This window comes from Oncorhynchus kisutch, linkage group LG18, assembly GCF_002021735.2.
Source record: "Oncorhynchus kisutch isolate 150728-3 linkage group LG18, Okis_V2, whole genome shotgun sequence".
In the NCBI taxonomy this organism is placed as follows: Eukaryota; Metazoa; Chordata; class Actinopteri; order Salmoniformes; family Salmonidae; genus Oncorhynchus; species Oncorhynchus kisutch.
The window spans coordinates 76,353,737-76,370,580 of record NC_034191.2 but is presented as its reverse complement, the minus strand read 5'-3'; the positions used below and the strand labels follow the sequence as shown (position 1 = coordinate 76,370,580).

The window sequence follows — 16,844 nt, the reverse complement described above, 5'->3', positions numbered from 1 at the left end:
GAAGCTGAAAATGACCCAGTTCTTCCATGGCCTGCATACTTACCAGGCATCTCACCCATTGAGCATGTTTGGGATGCTCTGGATCGACGTGTACACCAGCGTGCTCCAGTTCCGCTAATATCCAACAACTTCTCACAGCCATTAAAGAGGAGTGGGTCATTATTCCACAGGCCACAATCAACAGCCTGATCAACTCTCTGTGAAGGAGATGTGTCCAGCTACATGAGACAGATGTTGGCCCCACCAGATACTGACTGGTTTTCTGATCCACGGCCCTACCTTTTTAAAGGTATATGTGACCAACAGATGCATATCTGTATTCCCAGTCATGTGATATAATTAGAATGAATGTATTTCAGTTGACTGATTTTCTTGTATGAACTGTAAAATCAGTTAAATCATTGAAATGGTTGCATGTTGCGTTTATATTTTTGTTCAGTGTAGTTGGTGTCTCTCATTTACTCCAGTGTTTCCATTATTTTGACAGTTACATGTTATAATTCATTCAGGATAGAAACAGAGCTTTAGGAGTGTGGCTTTAAGGCACTGTAAAATCACAGGCCACATATCAGTGGGATTTATTGCTACTGATAAGATCAAACCATTAACTGCAGCTGAAAGCTCCTGATTAAAACTCACTCTGTATGATATAAAAGATCTAGCAGGACAATTTTGCTGTAGCCCTCTGACAAAACACAGCTGCTACTCCGCTACTCCACTGTAGCTGATTCCATTATCCCTAGCATCACCGTGTCTGCTACAAGTCTGTCCCCTGTCAGAGTAATGGAGGTACCCATGTGGGGAGCTAATAGGTCTGGTAGTCCCCCTACCTCACGGTTACTCTGTCTAATTCTGACATAGACATCTCCTCTCCGTCTTTCTCCCCCTCTCTCTTTCTCCCCTCTTTCTCTCCCTCTCCCTCTCTCCCCCCTCTCTCTCTTTTTCCCCCCTCTCTACCCCCCTCTCACCCCCCCTCTCTATCCCCCTCTCTTTCTCCCCCCTCTCTCTCCCCCCTCTCTCTCTCTCCTCCTCTCACTCTCCCTCCCTCTCTCTCTCATCACTCTCCCCCTCTCTCTCTCCCCAAATCTCTCTCCCCCTATCCCCCTCTCCTATTTCTCCCCCTCTCTCTCCCCCCCTCTCTCTCTCTCGTCCTCTCTCTCTCTCATCTCTCTCTCTCTCTCCCCTCCTTTCCCCTGATCCTCCTCCCCAAACTCTCTCTCCCCCTCCTCCCCCTATCCCCCTCTCTATTTCATACACCCCCTCTCCCACTATCGCCCCCCTCTCTCCCCCTCTCTAATTCTCCCCTCTCTCTCTCTCTCTCTCTCTCTCTCTCTCTCCTCTCTCTCTCTCTCCTCTCTCTTTCTTCCCCCTTCACTATCCCTTCTCTCCTCTCTCGCCCCTCTCTCTCTCTCTTTTTCCCCCCCTCTCTACCCCCCTGCTCACCCCCCTCTCTAATCCCCTCTCTTTCTCCCCCCTCTCACCCCCCCTCTCTATCCCCCTCTCCTTTCTCCCCCCTCTCTCTCCCTCCTCTCTCTCTCCTCTCACTCTCCCCTCCCTCTCTCTCTCACACTCTCCCCCTCTCTCTCTCCCCAACTCTCTCTCCCCCTCTCTATTTCTCCCCCCTCTCACTATCCCCCCTCTCTCCCCCTCTCTAATTCTCCCCCTCTCACTATCCCCCCCCTCTCTCTCTCTCCCTCTCTCTCCCTTTCTCTTTCTCCCCAACTTTCTCTCCCTCCTCTCTCATCCTCCCCCCTTTCACTATCGCTCTCTCTCTCCTCTCTCTCTCTCTCTCTCTCTCACTCCCCAACTCTCTCTCTCTCTTTCTCCCTCTCTCTCCCCCTCTCTCTTTCTCCCTCTCTCTCCCCCTCTCTCTCACTCTCTCTCTCTCCCCCCCCCCCCTCTCTCTCTCTCTCTTTCTCTCTCCCCCTTCCCTCTCTCCCCCTCTCTCTTTCTCCCTCTCTCTCCCCCTCTCTCTCTCTCTCTCTCTCTCTCTCTCTTTCTCTCTCCCCCTCTCTCTCTCTTTCTCTCTCCCCCCTTATCGCTCTCCCCCCCTCTCTCTCTGATTCCAAGAACACAGGATGAGATGTTACTATCCTTTGTGCAAGCACTTCCAAGAGTTAATGAACAGTGAGCCTGGTGAAATTTGGGGAGCGCATTGTCAGTAGTGTACCTTTGGTTCCTAGGGTGTTTCGGCCTTTCACACTATACACCATCCCTAAAGGCGGACAGCGACAGGGTGATCAATCCTACGCTTGCGTCCCATTCCCAATTAGTCATAGGAGTTGCCTAGTTGATGATAGCCAACATCCCATGGGACTATGCATGGCAGGGGCGTCCTCCTCCCTGAGTCAAGCATTGTTGACCGCATACCTCCTGGCCCTCTCACTTCGGGGCCCAGCTGGGGTCTTTCCTCTTCATCCAGAGCCACTGACTGCTGCCTTCTGCCGCCTCCGATCTCTCATTTTCCTCCCTCTCTCTCTCCCGCTTCTCGCTCTCCCCCTCTCTCTCTCTTTCTCCCCCCCCCCACCCTCTCTCTCTATCGCTCTCTCTTTCTCGCTCTCCCCCTCCCTCTCTCTCTCTTTCTCCCCCTCCACCTCCCTCTCTCTCTCTCTCTCTTTCTCTCTCCCCCTTCTCGCTCTCCCCCCTCTCTCTCTCTCTTTTTCCTCCCTCTCTCTCGCCCCTTCTCGCTCTCCCCCTCTCTCTCTCTCTCTCTCTTTCTCCAACCTCTCTCTCTCCTTCTCGCTCTCCCCCTCCCTCTCTCCCTCTCTCTCTCTCTTTCTCCCCCTCCCCTCCCCCCTCCCTCTCTCTCTCTCTCTTTCTCCCCCTCCCTCTCTCTCTCTCTCTTTCTCCCCCTCCCCCTCCCTCCCTCCCTCTCTCTCTCTACTCTCCCCCTCCCCCTCCCTCTCTCTCTCTCTACTCTCCCTCTCCCCTTCAGTGGAATAACTGTTTCTTTCCACTCCTATGCTCTTGTCCAGTCAGTGTCTATTGTCTCAATGAGGTCAAAGGCCCTGTAGTAGGCTGAGGCTTTGCCTGCATGTGTGTTCCTGTGTGTGTGTGTGTGTGTGTGTGTGTGTGTGTGTGTGTGTGTGTGTGTGTGTGTGTGTGTGTGTGTGTGTGTGTGTGTGTGTGTGTGTGTGTGTGTGTGTGTGTCTGTGTCTGTGTCTGTGTGTGTGTGTGTGTGTGTGTGTGTGTGTGTGTGTGTGTGTGTGTGTGTGTCTGTGTGTCTGTGTGTGTCTGTGTGTGTGTGCTTATGTATGTTTGTGTGTCTCTCTCTTCAGGCTGGAAACGAGGATGTCGACAGACATCGGGGAGATCATGCAGCTACTACAACGTCAGATGGCCCTTGTGCCCCCAGCCTACAGCACCGTGTTGACTGCCCCTCAGGCCTCCCCCTACCCTGGTCCCGGTCCCAGTCCTGGTCCCGGTCCTGGTCCTGGTCCTGGTCCCGGTCCCGGTCCCAGTCCTGGTCCTGAATACAGGCTGGTGCAGCCTGTCACCACCCTGGAGTCAGAGGCACTGGCTTCACTCGCTCAGGTACTACACACATACAGGACGTAGACCAACACGGTCTCAGAGCATTTCATATGATTCTGTACGTCAATCCCAGACACTCTGTTTAGTGTGATGTGTCACGTTTCGTATGGTATGTGTTCATTTGTGGAAATCCATCATCCATTTAGTATGAAAAACAATTTGTATGATACAGTATATTACCAATTGCAATTAATACAATATGTTACAGATTTTCTAAATGCATGATATGTTACAACTTCCATTTCGTTGTTGCTAACATTAGGTAGGTTGCTAGCAAACTCTCTCATGGTAGTTCTAGGGGTTAAGGTTAGAGTTAAGGTTAGGATAAGGGTTAGCTAAAAGAGTTAAGGTTAGAGTTAAGGTTAGGATAAGGGTTAGCTAAAAGGGTTAAGGTTAGGATAAGGGTTAGCTAAAACAGTTAAGGTTAGGATAAGGGTTAGCTAAAAGGGTTAAGGTTAGGATAAGGGTTAGCTAAAAGAGTTAAGGTTAGGATAAGGGTTAGCTAAAAGAGTTAAGGTTAGGATAAGGGTTAGCTAAAACTGTTAAGGTTAGGATAAGGGTTAGCTAAAAGAGTTAAGGTTAGGATAAGGGTTAGCTAAAAGGGTTAATTTTAGGATAAGGGTTAGCTAAAAGAGTTAAGGTTAGGATAAGGGTTAGCTAAAATAGTTAAGGTTAGGATAAGGGTTAGCTAAAAGAGTTAAGGTTAGGATAAGGGTTAGCTTAAAGGGTTAAGGTTAGGGTTAGGGGAAGGGGAAGGGTTAGCTATCATGCTAAGTAGTTGCGAAGTAGCTAAAATGCTAAAGTTGCCCGTGATGAGATTCAAACACTTCACCTTTGGGTTGCTAGACAGTCACGTTACACGGCCACCCATCCAATCCCGACCAACCACCTCATGTAACCTTCTATCTTATGTAACCATGCCAAACATAAAATATCATACTAATTTGAATGTCCTGGATTTTTGTTTACTATGTTACGTCTAGTCATTGAGACCAGTCTGGATAGACACGTACATGCAGATACACCTGTAGACGCACAAAATGCCTGAACATGCACTCATACACACGGATGTAGACGTGCGCACACACCCACACACACTCTCCATACAGTCTTCACTAAATCCCCTCCTTGCTGCGTCTATCCTCCAGGGCTTTGAGGAGTTCCCCGGCAAGTCCGCAGCCCTGCGGGATGTCCGCAGCCCTGCTGAGCTACACCCCGGAGTCTGGCCTCTGGTCAGCCCAACTGAGACACGACGAGCCCCCTCTGGACTGGGCAGCCTGGAGCTAGACCTAGAGGTTGAGGAAAGGGTGGGGGCAGGGGTGGGGGCAGGTTCAGGAACAGGGTCAGTGGCAGAGTTGGGGGTAATGGCAGGGGCGAGTGGGCTGGACCCTGATGCCCAACGGAGGCTCTCTCTGCCTCAGCCACAAATGCACCTGGACTCACAGACACCGAAAAGGCACAGCTCTGACCCTAGGGGGAGCTAATGAGCAGGGGAGGGAGGAGAAAATGGACAGAGAGGGAGAAGAGGGAGAAGAGTGGTATCTCTGTTTTCCCTTCTCTCACGGGGAGGGGGGGGGGGCTCTGGAACCTCTGGAACCTCACCTACAGGCTCTGAGTGAGCCTCACCTCTGACCTCTAACCTCTGACCTGGGGAGAAACCTTGTTGGGAGAGGGGGGATGTCTCTCCCTTTCAGGGCTCCCTACCCCGGTTCCTAAAGTTACCACAAGGTTACCAAACCCACAGGCTGGAAGAGAGAGGGGAGCAAGATCCTCCTGAACTCCACTCTGACCTGGAGAAATGACTACAGAACACATGACCGGTTCTGTTCAGAACATCCCTGTACTGCTCTATCCAGGAGCCCTGATCAAGGTCGGTTTCATTTCGGTTCGAAATAATCAACGATTTCCTCATTTTTAAATATCACTTATTAACCATAATTTATTCACATTACTTTACTTTAATAAAATATTTTAGTTGTTGTGTATATTACATTAGTTTTAATTTGATGACTTTACTATTTCATTCCAAGTCATCATCTCATCTTTGTGGAGCTGCTGTCTGACAACATCACTATTTGAGAAGTTCTTCAAAGTAAATAAGGCATTGTTGTATGACTGCTGAATACCAACTATCAATCACTTAGATCATGTATTTTCAGGTAGAGATATCCTTCTCCATGGCGTGTTTACCATGTTTTCTGCGCTAAACTATGTTGAATATTGACCTGTTAGAAACTACAACTCCCTACTACATCGCACAGTTCGGGCTAGCCTTGATCTGATTTGTCTCTAGAGAAACTACAACTCCCTACTACATCGCACAGTTCGGGCTAGCCTTGATCTGATTTATTTCTAGAGAAACTACAACTCCCTACTACATCGCACAGTTCAGGTTAGCCTTGATCTGATTTATTTCTAGAGAAACTACAACTCCCTACTACAACGCACAGTTCGGGCTAGCCTTGATCTGATTTATCTCTAGAGAAACTACAACTCTTTACTACATCGCACAGTTCGGGCTAGCCTTGATCTGATTTATTTCTAGAGAAACTACAACTCCCTACTACATCGCACAGTTCAGTCTGGATCTGATTTAGCTGTAGAGAAACTACAATGTGCGCATTGAGCTCACAGAAAGAAGGAAATGGAATTCAAGTAATTTAACTGATGTGGGTCAATTAGTCATGAAAAAAAACTAAAAATAACAGACAATTTGGTGAATCGCTCAGCACTAGTATCCATTAGTGGATTACCATAATGAATAAGACAAAAACAAAAAATAATTATACAAGTTGCAATTCTGTATTTTATCTAACATGTCCGTGGAGCTTCTGAAAAATGCTTGGTTAGTTGGTGGACTGTAGATTTAGCTGGTCTAGCAGAAAACTTTGGTGTCCTGTCCTGTCCCGTCAGTGATGGAACAGAATACAGTGAAGGAACAAAGCACAGTGATGGAACAGAATACAGTGAAGGAACAGAATACTCTGTACTCCCAGAGGCGGAGCCAAGGCCCCAAGAGCACACCAGATTGTTTGCACCTCAGGGGAGGGGTTGGAGGGAGGGTTTAAAAGCCATTAATTATTTGATGAACATATCAGATCCCTGATATGTACAAATTGTTAGAGAGAGTGGGAGTCTCTGTACAGTTCAATATGCAGACACTGACTAGGGAGGAGAGAGAGTGGGAGTCTCTGTACAGTTCAATATGCAGACACTGACTAGGGGAGAGAGAGTGGGAGTCTCTGTACAGTTCAATATGCAGACACTGACTAGGGGAGAGAGAGTTGTATTAATCACTGACTAGGGAGGAGAGAGAGTGTTGTATTAATCACTGGTTCTACAGCTTCTCCCATAGGAGAACCCTTTGAAGAACACTTTTTGGTTCCTGGTATAACCCTTTTGAGTTCCACATAGAACCATTGACATGGAACCAAAAAGAGTTCTACCTGGAACCAAAAAGGGTTCTCCAAAGAACCCTTTTGGAACCTTTTTTTCAAAGAGGGTACCTTTACCCATCTATGGATCTGAATACACAGCAATGCACAGTCCCAGGAGAGAACACACACAGGATTATCTAGATCCTCCATCATCCCCCATGCTACTGCACTACTTACTACAGGGGTGGCCATCCTGTCTAATTCCATGCTACTGCACTACTTACTACAGGGGTGACCATCCTGTCTAATTCCATGCTACTGTACTACTACAGGGGTGACCATCCTGTCTAATTCCATGCTACTGCACTACTTACTACAGGGGTGACCATCCTGTCTAATTCCATGCTACTGTACTACTACAGGGGTGTCCATCCTGTCTAATTCCATGCTACTGTACTACTACAGGGGTGTCCATCCTGTCTAATTCCATGCTACTGTACTACTACAGGGGTGTCCATCCTGTCTAATTCCATGCTACTGTACTACTACAGGGGTGACCATCCTGTCTAATTCCATGCTACTGTACTACTACAGGGGTGTCCATCCTGTCTAATTCCATGCTACTGTACTACTACAGGGGTGACCATCCTGTCTAATTCCATGCTACTGTACTACTACAGGGGTGTCCATCCTGTCTAATTCCATGCTACTGCACTACTATAGGGGTGGCCATCCTGTCTAATTCCTTGCTACTGTACTACTACAGGGGTGTCCATCCTGTCTAATTCCATGCTACTGTACTACTACAGGGGTGTCCATCCTGTCTAATTCCATGCTACTGTACTACTACAGGGGTGTCCATCCTGTCTAATTCCATGCTACTGTACTACTACAGGGGTGTCCATCCTGTCTAATTCCATGCTACTGTACTACTACAGGGGTGACCATCCTGTCTAATTACATGCTACTGTACAACTACAGGGCTGACCATCCTGTCTAACCTTCCCCCCCTCCTGTTCTTTCTCTGGGAATGTCTGCACATGGTGGTTGACGACACAAAGCGGCCAGTGATACGCAGGGAACGTGAAAATTGTATTTAACTGCTTGCTGGTCTGATCATTTATTTATTTGTTTGTTTAAGGAGTTCTCTTTTCTTTATAGATTTGACCAAATATGATTTTATTGTTTTGCAAAAAAGAAGATGAAGCTTATTTGATGGAGGGAATGGAAGAAGATGTTTGTGTGCTGTGAATGTGACCTGGTACCTCTCTCCATGTTTTCTCATTTGCATTTTATGCCAGAACAACTGTTATAGATGTTTCTTGAGTAATGTGACTGCTTGATGGGAGTTGCACTATATTATTATTATTATTAATATGATTATCATTATTATGATCATTATTAGCATTATTCTTTGTAATATTATTCTTTTTATTATCATTATTATTATCATTATTATCATTATTATCATTAGTGTTATTATCATTATTATGCTGATTATTATTATAAATACCATTATTATTGTTATTATTATTAGTATCATTATTATTATCATCATTGATATTATTATTAATACCATTATTATTATCAATATTATTATCATTATTAGTAGTAGTATTGTTATTATTATCATTATTATTGTTTTCATTATTAGCATTGATATTATTGTTATTATTATTATTATCATTATTATTATTATCATAAATATTATGATTATTATGAATATTATTATCATTATTATTATTATCATAAATATTATGATTATTATGAATATTAGTATCATTATTATTATTATCATGATTATTATGATTATTATGGATATTATTATCATTATTATTAGTATCATGATTATTATTAACATTATTATTAATATTATCATTATTATGATCTTTATCATTATTGCCATTATCATTATTATTATTATTATTATTGTCATTATTATTATCATTATTATTATTATTATCAGTGTTATCATTATTATCATTAATATTCCCATCATTATTATTAATAATATTATTATTATCATTAATATCATTATCGTTATTATCATTATCATTATCTTTGTTGTTATTATTATCGTTAATATCATTATCGTTATTATCATTATCTTTGTTATTATTATTATCGTTAATATCATTATCGATATTATCATTATCTTTGTTATTATTATTATCATTAATATCATTATCGTTATTATCATTATCTTTGTTATTATTATTATCATTAATATCATTATCGTTATTATCATTATCTTTGTTATTATTATTATCATTAATATTATTATTATTATTTGTTCTTCATCAAACATGATCAGAGATGTCAGCGCCATTGTCAGTGTCCAGTAAACTAATATTTTGTTCAGATCTGAGCAGGGGTGTGAAGTATGTGATATCAGCTCCCAGAGTACCATTTAAACAGTCAGGGTCAAACTGGTGAGTAGTGTGTATCATCCACGGTGCCAACTCATTGTATCGGTACGCAGGGAAGAGTAGAAGCAGGTGAGGTGGCAAAACACTGTTTTTATCAAGAGTTGCACCTCCAACTGAAGTGATAAGAAATGAAGGGTAAATTACTATCTACATTTAGTTTCTTAGAAAAAGTGAATCACTAAGACACAGAAATGTGTCAGGTTTAAGCTAAGGCACGCAGGCACACACACACACACACACACACACACACACACACACACACACAGCATAAGGCCCAATGTCCACTGTCAATCACTGTTAGTCATGTCTTTACATGTACAAACGTCAGCAAAACATGTGAGTGATGCTTTGTCATGCCACACTTTAGTGTTGAACCAAAGCAACAGAAGGGATGCAACTACTGTATTTTGCCTTTAATTGAATTGAAATGGAAACTGAGGCCATTTGAGCTGCCTGAAGTTCAAAGCAGAGTGGATACCAAACCAAAAGAGACCTCTTTTTAACTGAGCTTCTATTCTGTTCCATCACTGTATTCTGTTCCATCACTGTACTCTGTTCCGTCACTGTATTCTGTTCCATCACTGTATTCTGTTCCGTCATTGTATTCTGTTCCATCACTGTATTCTGTTCCGTCATTGTATTCTGTTCCGTCATTGTATTCTGTTCCATCACTGTATTCTGTTCCATCACTGTATTCTGTTCCATCACTGTATTCTGTTCCTTCACTGTATTCTGTTCATTCACTGTATTCTGTTCCATCACTGTATTCTGTTCATTCACTGTATTCTGTTCCATCACTGTATTCTGTTCCATCACTGTGCTTTGTTCCTTCACTGTATTCTGTTCCATCACTGTATTCTGTTCCATCACTGTATTCTGTTCCATCACTGTATTCTGTTCCATCACTGTATTCTGTTCCATCTCTGTACTCTGTTCCATCACTGTATTCTGTTCCATCACTGTACTCTGTTCTGTCACTGTATTCTGTTCCTTCACTGTATTCTGTTCCGTCACTGTATTCTGTTCCATCACTGCATTGAACATCTTTAAGGGTTACTAGTAATAAGAACCATCATAATAACACATGGTATTTAATATAGAGCTTTTCAAGGACCCAAAGTAGCTTTACTAATGTATAAAAAGGGATGTAACAGTGACACAACAACAGCCCAAAAACTGCAACAAACCCTCCTGGAGCACAACATCAACCATTTCTTAAAGGAAAATTCTGCTTTGTACAGTTTTACAGCCAAGCCACTCCACCATGTGATGTCATACAGTAGAGCCATCCCACCATGCGATGTCATACAGTAGAGCCATCCCACCATGTGATGTCATACAGAAGAGGCAAGCTATCCACCATGTGATGTCATACAGTAGAGCCATCCCACCATGTGATGTCATACAGAAGAGGCAAGCTATCCACCATGTGATGTCATACAGTAGAGCCATCCCACCATGTGATGTCATACAGTAGAGCCACTCCACCATGTGATGTCATACAGTAGAGCCAAGCTATCCACCATGTGATGTCATACAGTAGAGCCACTCCACCATGTGATGTCATACAGTAGAGCCATCCCACCATGTGATGTCATACAGTAGAGCCACTCCACCATGTGATGTCATACAGTAGAGCCATCCCACTATGTGATGTCATACAGTAGAGCCACTCCACCATGTGATGTCATACAGTAGAGCCACTCCACCATGTGATGTCATACAGTAGAGCCAAGCTATCCACCATGTGATGTCATACAGTAGAGCCAAGCTATCCACCATGTGATGTCATACAGTAGAGCCATCCCACCATGTGATGTCATACAGTAGAGCCACTCCACCATGTGATGTCATACAGTAGAGCCATCCCACTATGTGATGTCATACAGTAGAGCCACTCCACCATGTGATGTCATACAGTAGAGCCATCCCACCATGTGATGTCATACAGTAGAGCCACTCCACCATGTGATGTCATACAGTAGAGCCAAGCCACTCCACCATGTGATGTCATACAGTAGAGCCAAGCTATCCACCATGTGATGTCATACAGAAGAGCCAAGCTATCCACCATGTGATGTCATACAGTAGAGCCACTCCACCATGTGATGTCATACAGTAGAGCCAAGCCATCCCACCATGTGATGTCATACAGTAGAGCCAAGCCATCCACCATGTGATGTCATACATTATAGCCAAGCCATCCACCATGTGATGTCATACAGTAGAGCCAACCCATCCACCATGTGATGTCATACAGTAGAGCCAACCCATCCACCATGTGATGTCATACAGTAGAGCCATCTCACCATGTGATGTCATACAGTAGAGCCATCTCACCATGTGATGTCATACAGTAGAGCCAAGCCATCCACAATGTGATGTCATACAGTAGAGCCAAGCCATCCCACCATGTGATGTCATACAGTAGAGCCAAGCCATCCACCATGTGATGTCATACAGTAGAGCCAAGCCATCCACCATGTGATGTCATACAGTAGAGCCAACCCACCATGTGATGTCATACAGTAGAGCCATCCCACCATGTGATGTCATACAGTAGAGCCTTTCTTTACTTTTTCCATGTTGTGTACCTTCACCTTGTTTCTATTGGGTCCTTCATCATCACAGAACTACGTCGTGTCTATATATACCATCTACAATAGTCTTTAAGGACATTCCCACCATTTTAGAATGCAATGTTTGCTCATCCCGTTTTATTGACTCTTTCGCACTCAGCAAAATCACCATCCTAATATAGACTGACTGAGTGTTTGGGTTTAGGTATATATCTAGGGGACTAAGTAATCTATCTTAAAACATAGACACAAAATACTGTACTGTATCCAATGTGGTAATAGACAGCTCAAACAAGGAAATGCAATCCCTCCCAGTGAAATCTGTTAAGGTGGATGTGTCATGGTGGCTTAGGGTCTCACATTTTGCAACCTACACCTACACACACACACCACTGTTACACACACACACCTCTCGCACCTCTCGCACCTCTCACATTTGTGCCAAGCACTTTTCAGCTCTTTTAAACTTTATAATATACTATATAAATATAATGCTGCATCATTGGCACAGGGCCTAAATGTGTAGATATTTTGAGTAGTGGGGAATCAGTTCTTGGCACTCATATAGCCAGCACTATGCAGAAAAGGAGCATTTATTTGGCATGCTTTGAAATGCAGAAAACTGTAGAGGAATAAAAAAAAATGAAGTCTGTTCAAAATGTTTAAAATAATCCTGTGAGTAAAGATAATAATGAATAATATAATAGTTCATAATATTTCTAACGATAATGATGCTGATGATGGAAACAACTTTAATATTGTGCACATTTTATTTGCATGCTGCATTGAGAATCTTTACAGGAACGAGAGGGCAGATGTGTGGCTTGCCACTGTGTAAAGTGATACACTGTATACTTCCGGGGTCACTAGAGAGTAACGTATGCTGTACTTCCGGGTTATGGGTGAAATGGACACTGAAAGTTGCTATATACTGTAACATTATGGAAGATGCATGTGCAGAGCTATGGCCATCTCCGGCAACACTATTATTTAGACTTGGAAATATAAGTAAAAATACCATTCTGTCTGGACCATATTGGGGTGCATAGCCTATATCATCCTATTCGTATCAGACACTACAGCAAGCTAGAAAATAGAAGCATCACCAGGTCTTGATTGATTGTGTACATTATACATGGTTGACGTTATATAACATTTCAAATGTTTCTATCAATAAACCTCTTTGGAAACAAACCGGGTGTCTACCATGTGTGTTTTTCCCGAGCTCTGTAGATAACATGGACAGATGTTTTACACAAACTTCACGGGCTCTGATGAGCGATATCCTCTAGCACTGGTATCAGATCAATGTTAACTCTAACGGTGACGTCAGAGCCATTTAGATAGAAAAAAAAACTATGTAATTGAAATTATGTTAAAAGGAATGTATAATAATTCATAATTCATAATAAATAATTTTCTATGTGTATAGAAATCACTTTTTATTTGTCTATTGTGACACCTGGCGGTTACCTGTATTGCACCGGCAGGGGTCAATGGCAACATGGCGCCTGTCACTAATTAAAGAGATTGAATGGGATCTTTAAGGGCAATCCTGCCACTTTTCAACAGTAGCAGTGTGTGGGTCAAATCACTGGAGAGGCCAAGCCAAGCCAGGGGTTGAAAAAAGCCTTTTTTACAACCTATGTGTTGTGATCATTTTCATTGTTTGTTCTGCTAGCCTGTTAATTCATATGCCTTGCGACCGTGATATATAGGCCTAAAAGGCCGATCCAATAAGAAGACGCAGTGGCAGAATAAATTCAACCAGACCTTTGTTTCATCACAAAACTGGAGACTAGAACATCTGTCTGGTGAAGTCCACAAAACATATTGAATGTAGCAAACAATTACATGACCTACAGAACGGTCAAGCAAGTGAATGTTTACAACTAGTTCTGACCTCTAAACAACAAGTCATTTAGAACCATGGAGAGTTATCGCAAGTCGTGAAGAAAACAGGAACTGCCTCCAATAATTTCAGCACTATTTTAACATCATCAAATCATCTCTGTTTAGTCTAATACAATGACAACTAAAAAACGATTTAGTCCAATCAAAATAAGCTAAATATGATGTGGCTGTCCATGGTTTTGATTCCTGTGTGTGTGTGTGTGTGTATGTGTGTGTGTGTGTGTGTGTGTGTGTGTGTGTGTGTGTGTGTGTGTGTGTGTGTGTGTGTGTGTGTGTGTGTGTATACCATCCTCCTTTCTCTCCTGTTGACCAAATGGTTTATGACTCTGTCATTCGTCCACACTTTTATTTTGTTGTTGTCCTAGGCTACCTGGCTACAATGCTTGCTCGCTAGCCTAACTTCCTTTCATGGGCAACGTTAGCTAGTTAACTTTAGCTTTCTACATCTAGCTACATATTGAACTTCCATCTTCTCAGGCCAGGGACACAACAATGTATGAATTAATGGTTGGATCAGAATCTCCGTTATAATCATTGGCCAGTACGGAGAATTAAGTAAAACCACAAGTCTAAATCCCTATCTCCATCCATGGCTAATTTAGGAAAGGGACCATTTTAGCTAGCTAGCTAGCCACCAGAGGACAAAAACACAACGAGATGCAACAAGTTGTTTCTGTGAATGACGTATTGCTCTCAATGCGATGTGATAGAAGTGAAGCCAAATCCAAACTGGCTTCAGTTGACACTTGTTTTTTTTTGGTGAGCCAGAACCATTCACAGCTGAGCTCACTCAGTCTAGCTCAACGCTGACTGACTATTATTTTATACTTGTTTTAATCAACAATGTCATACTCTTTTTGACCAGACAGCATCAGATAGATGGCCAAAACATACCTACAGAGGGGTGCTGTTTTGCTCGCTCTGATGCTTTCTCTGGTGAGATACATTCAGCCTCTTGCGAATTGAAGGAAAAGTATGAAACACGGAGAGATGAAAGATTCATGTTTTTTTCTTGGTAAATTTTTTTTTGCAAAGCCTGGATTCCCTCCCTTGGCGTCCATGAATACACACCACTGCTTTTCAACCTCATATTCATCATCTCCAGCGCACTACCATTCTCTGCATATGTGAAAACAACGTGTTTCTATGATATGTGGTTAAAAAGAGAATAAAGGTCCGATGATCTTCTAAATCTGCAACTAGTTTCAGAGAGAGGGTATTTTCTTGCTCCCCACGTCACTCAGAATCTCTGTTTGTCATCGGGTAGAACTTTTTTTACTTTACATTTTTTTCTACAAAAGTTAAAATGCACCTTTTTTATATTCTTCTTTTTTTTTACATATGTAGACGCTGGTATCGTGCTGGAGAAAATTAAAATGATGTTGAAAAGAGGTGGAGTTGCACTTTATAAGCACTTACAAATTCGTAACATCTGGTGCGAATTAGAATTTGTAACATTTCATACGAATTGCAGGATTTTTTTATAAAAATATTTGCAGGACAAAACATCATACAAAAGGAATGGCGTGGTACATAATTGTGCAGTATTTTCAGAGATCCGTTTTGCCTCGCGAGCACTACTTTCAAAGCCACTGGCTGAAATGATAAACAACCAAGTGGAGTTATCGTTTAAAATCGTGTATATCCTATTAGGTTCTACTGTGTCTTTTTGACTTGTACCCTTTCATTGAATACTTTTTCTAAAATGTTTGAGTTTACTTTTTCCATCATCAACATCATCATCACCTAGCTAACATTCTGAGAACCATCAATAGCACAAGAAAACGTCAGTAACATTCAAAAAAACATTCTAAGAATGTTATTTTAAAACATATACATTCCATTCTCTCTATCCTCTATCTTGTTAAGTGTGTTCAGGTGTGTTGATTGCACGCACTAATTGGCCACACCTGATCTTAATGACAGTCTAGCTCCATCCTGGTGGCACAGTGGACTAATTCCATGGATAGAGAACAGAAGATCAAAGTTTGGAATCTCACTGATGCTGTGCCACAATAGAAAAGACATGTGTTTGCATGATTAATGCCTAAGCAAACTAAGTTCCCACACCTTCCAAGCAACCAAATGTGCTAACTGTGTTCTTCTTGATATCATTATATTGCAGTTTAATAACGGTGAGTTGGAACCACCACTGATAGGTGAGCTTTTGGCCACACGATGGCGACATTGTATAATTGAATTCAAAGAAATTCTTGCCCCGAAACCAGTCCTGGGTTGTCTCGGCTGTGTGCTTAGGGTTGTTGTCGTGTTGGAAGGTGAACCTTCGCCCCCAGTCTGAGGTCCTGTGCGCTCTAAAGCAAGTTTCATCAAGGATCTCTCTGTACTTTGCTCCGTTCATCTTTCCCTCAACCCTGACTAGTCTCCAGGTCCCTACCGCTGATAAACATCCCCACAGCATGATGCTTCCATCACCATGCTTCACCATAGGGATGGTGCCAGGTTCACTCCAGACGTGACGCTTGGAATTCAGGCCAAAGAGTTCAATCTTGGTTTCATCAGACCAGAGAATCATGTTTCTCATGGTCTGAGAGTCCTTTAAGTGCCTTTTGGCAAACTCCAAGCGGCCTGTCACGTGCCTTTTCCTGAGGAGTGGCTTCCCCCTGGCCACTCTACCATAAAGGCCTGATTAGTGAAGTGCTGCATAGATGGGTGTCCATCTCATGTTATAAAACATGATTTATACATTTTAGAATAAGGCTGTAGCTTAACAAATTGTGGAAAAAGTCATGGGGTCTGAATACTTTCCGAATGCACTGTATATACAGTACCAGTCAAAAGTTTAGACACACCTACTCATTCAAGGGTTTTTCTTTAATTTAGCTATTTTCTACATTGTAGAATAATAGTGAAGACATCAAAACTATGAAATAACACATATGGAATCATGTAGTAACCAAAAAGATGTTAAACAAATTAAAATATATTTTAGATTTTAGATTCTTCAAAGTAGCCACCCGTTGCCTTGATGACAGCTTTGCACACTCTTGGCA

General features: G+C 42.7%; 1 protein-coding gene across 1 annotated transcript in view; it reads left to right on the top strand.

The window, feature by feature from the left end:
* LOC109879760 (potassium voltage-gated channel subfamily H member 2-like) overlaps positions 1 to 6,421 on the top strand; it is a 38,305-nt gene extending 31,884 nt beyond the window's left edge. Inside the window, 2 exon segments of the mRNA XM_031795312.1 lie at positions 3,279 to 3,534; positions 4,683 to 6,421. Of these exon segments, the coding sequence (XP_031651172.1) occupies positions 3,279 to 3,534; positions 4,683 to 5,018 (592 nt within the window). The 3' untranslated portion in view covers positions 5,019 to 6,421.
* Positions 6,422 to 16,844: the final 10,423 nt, after the last annotated feature.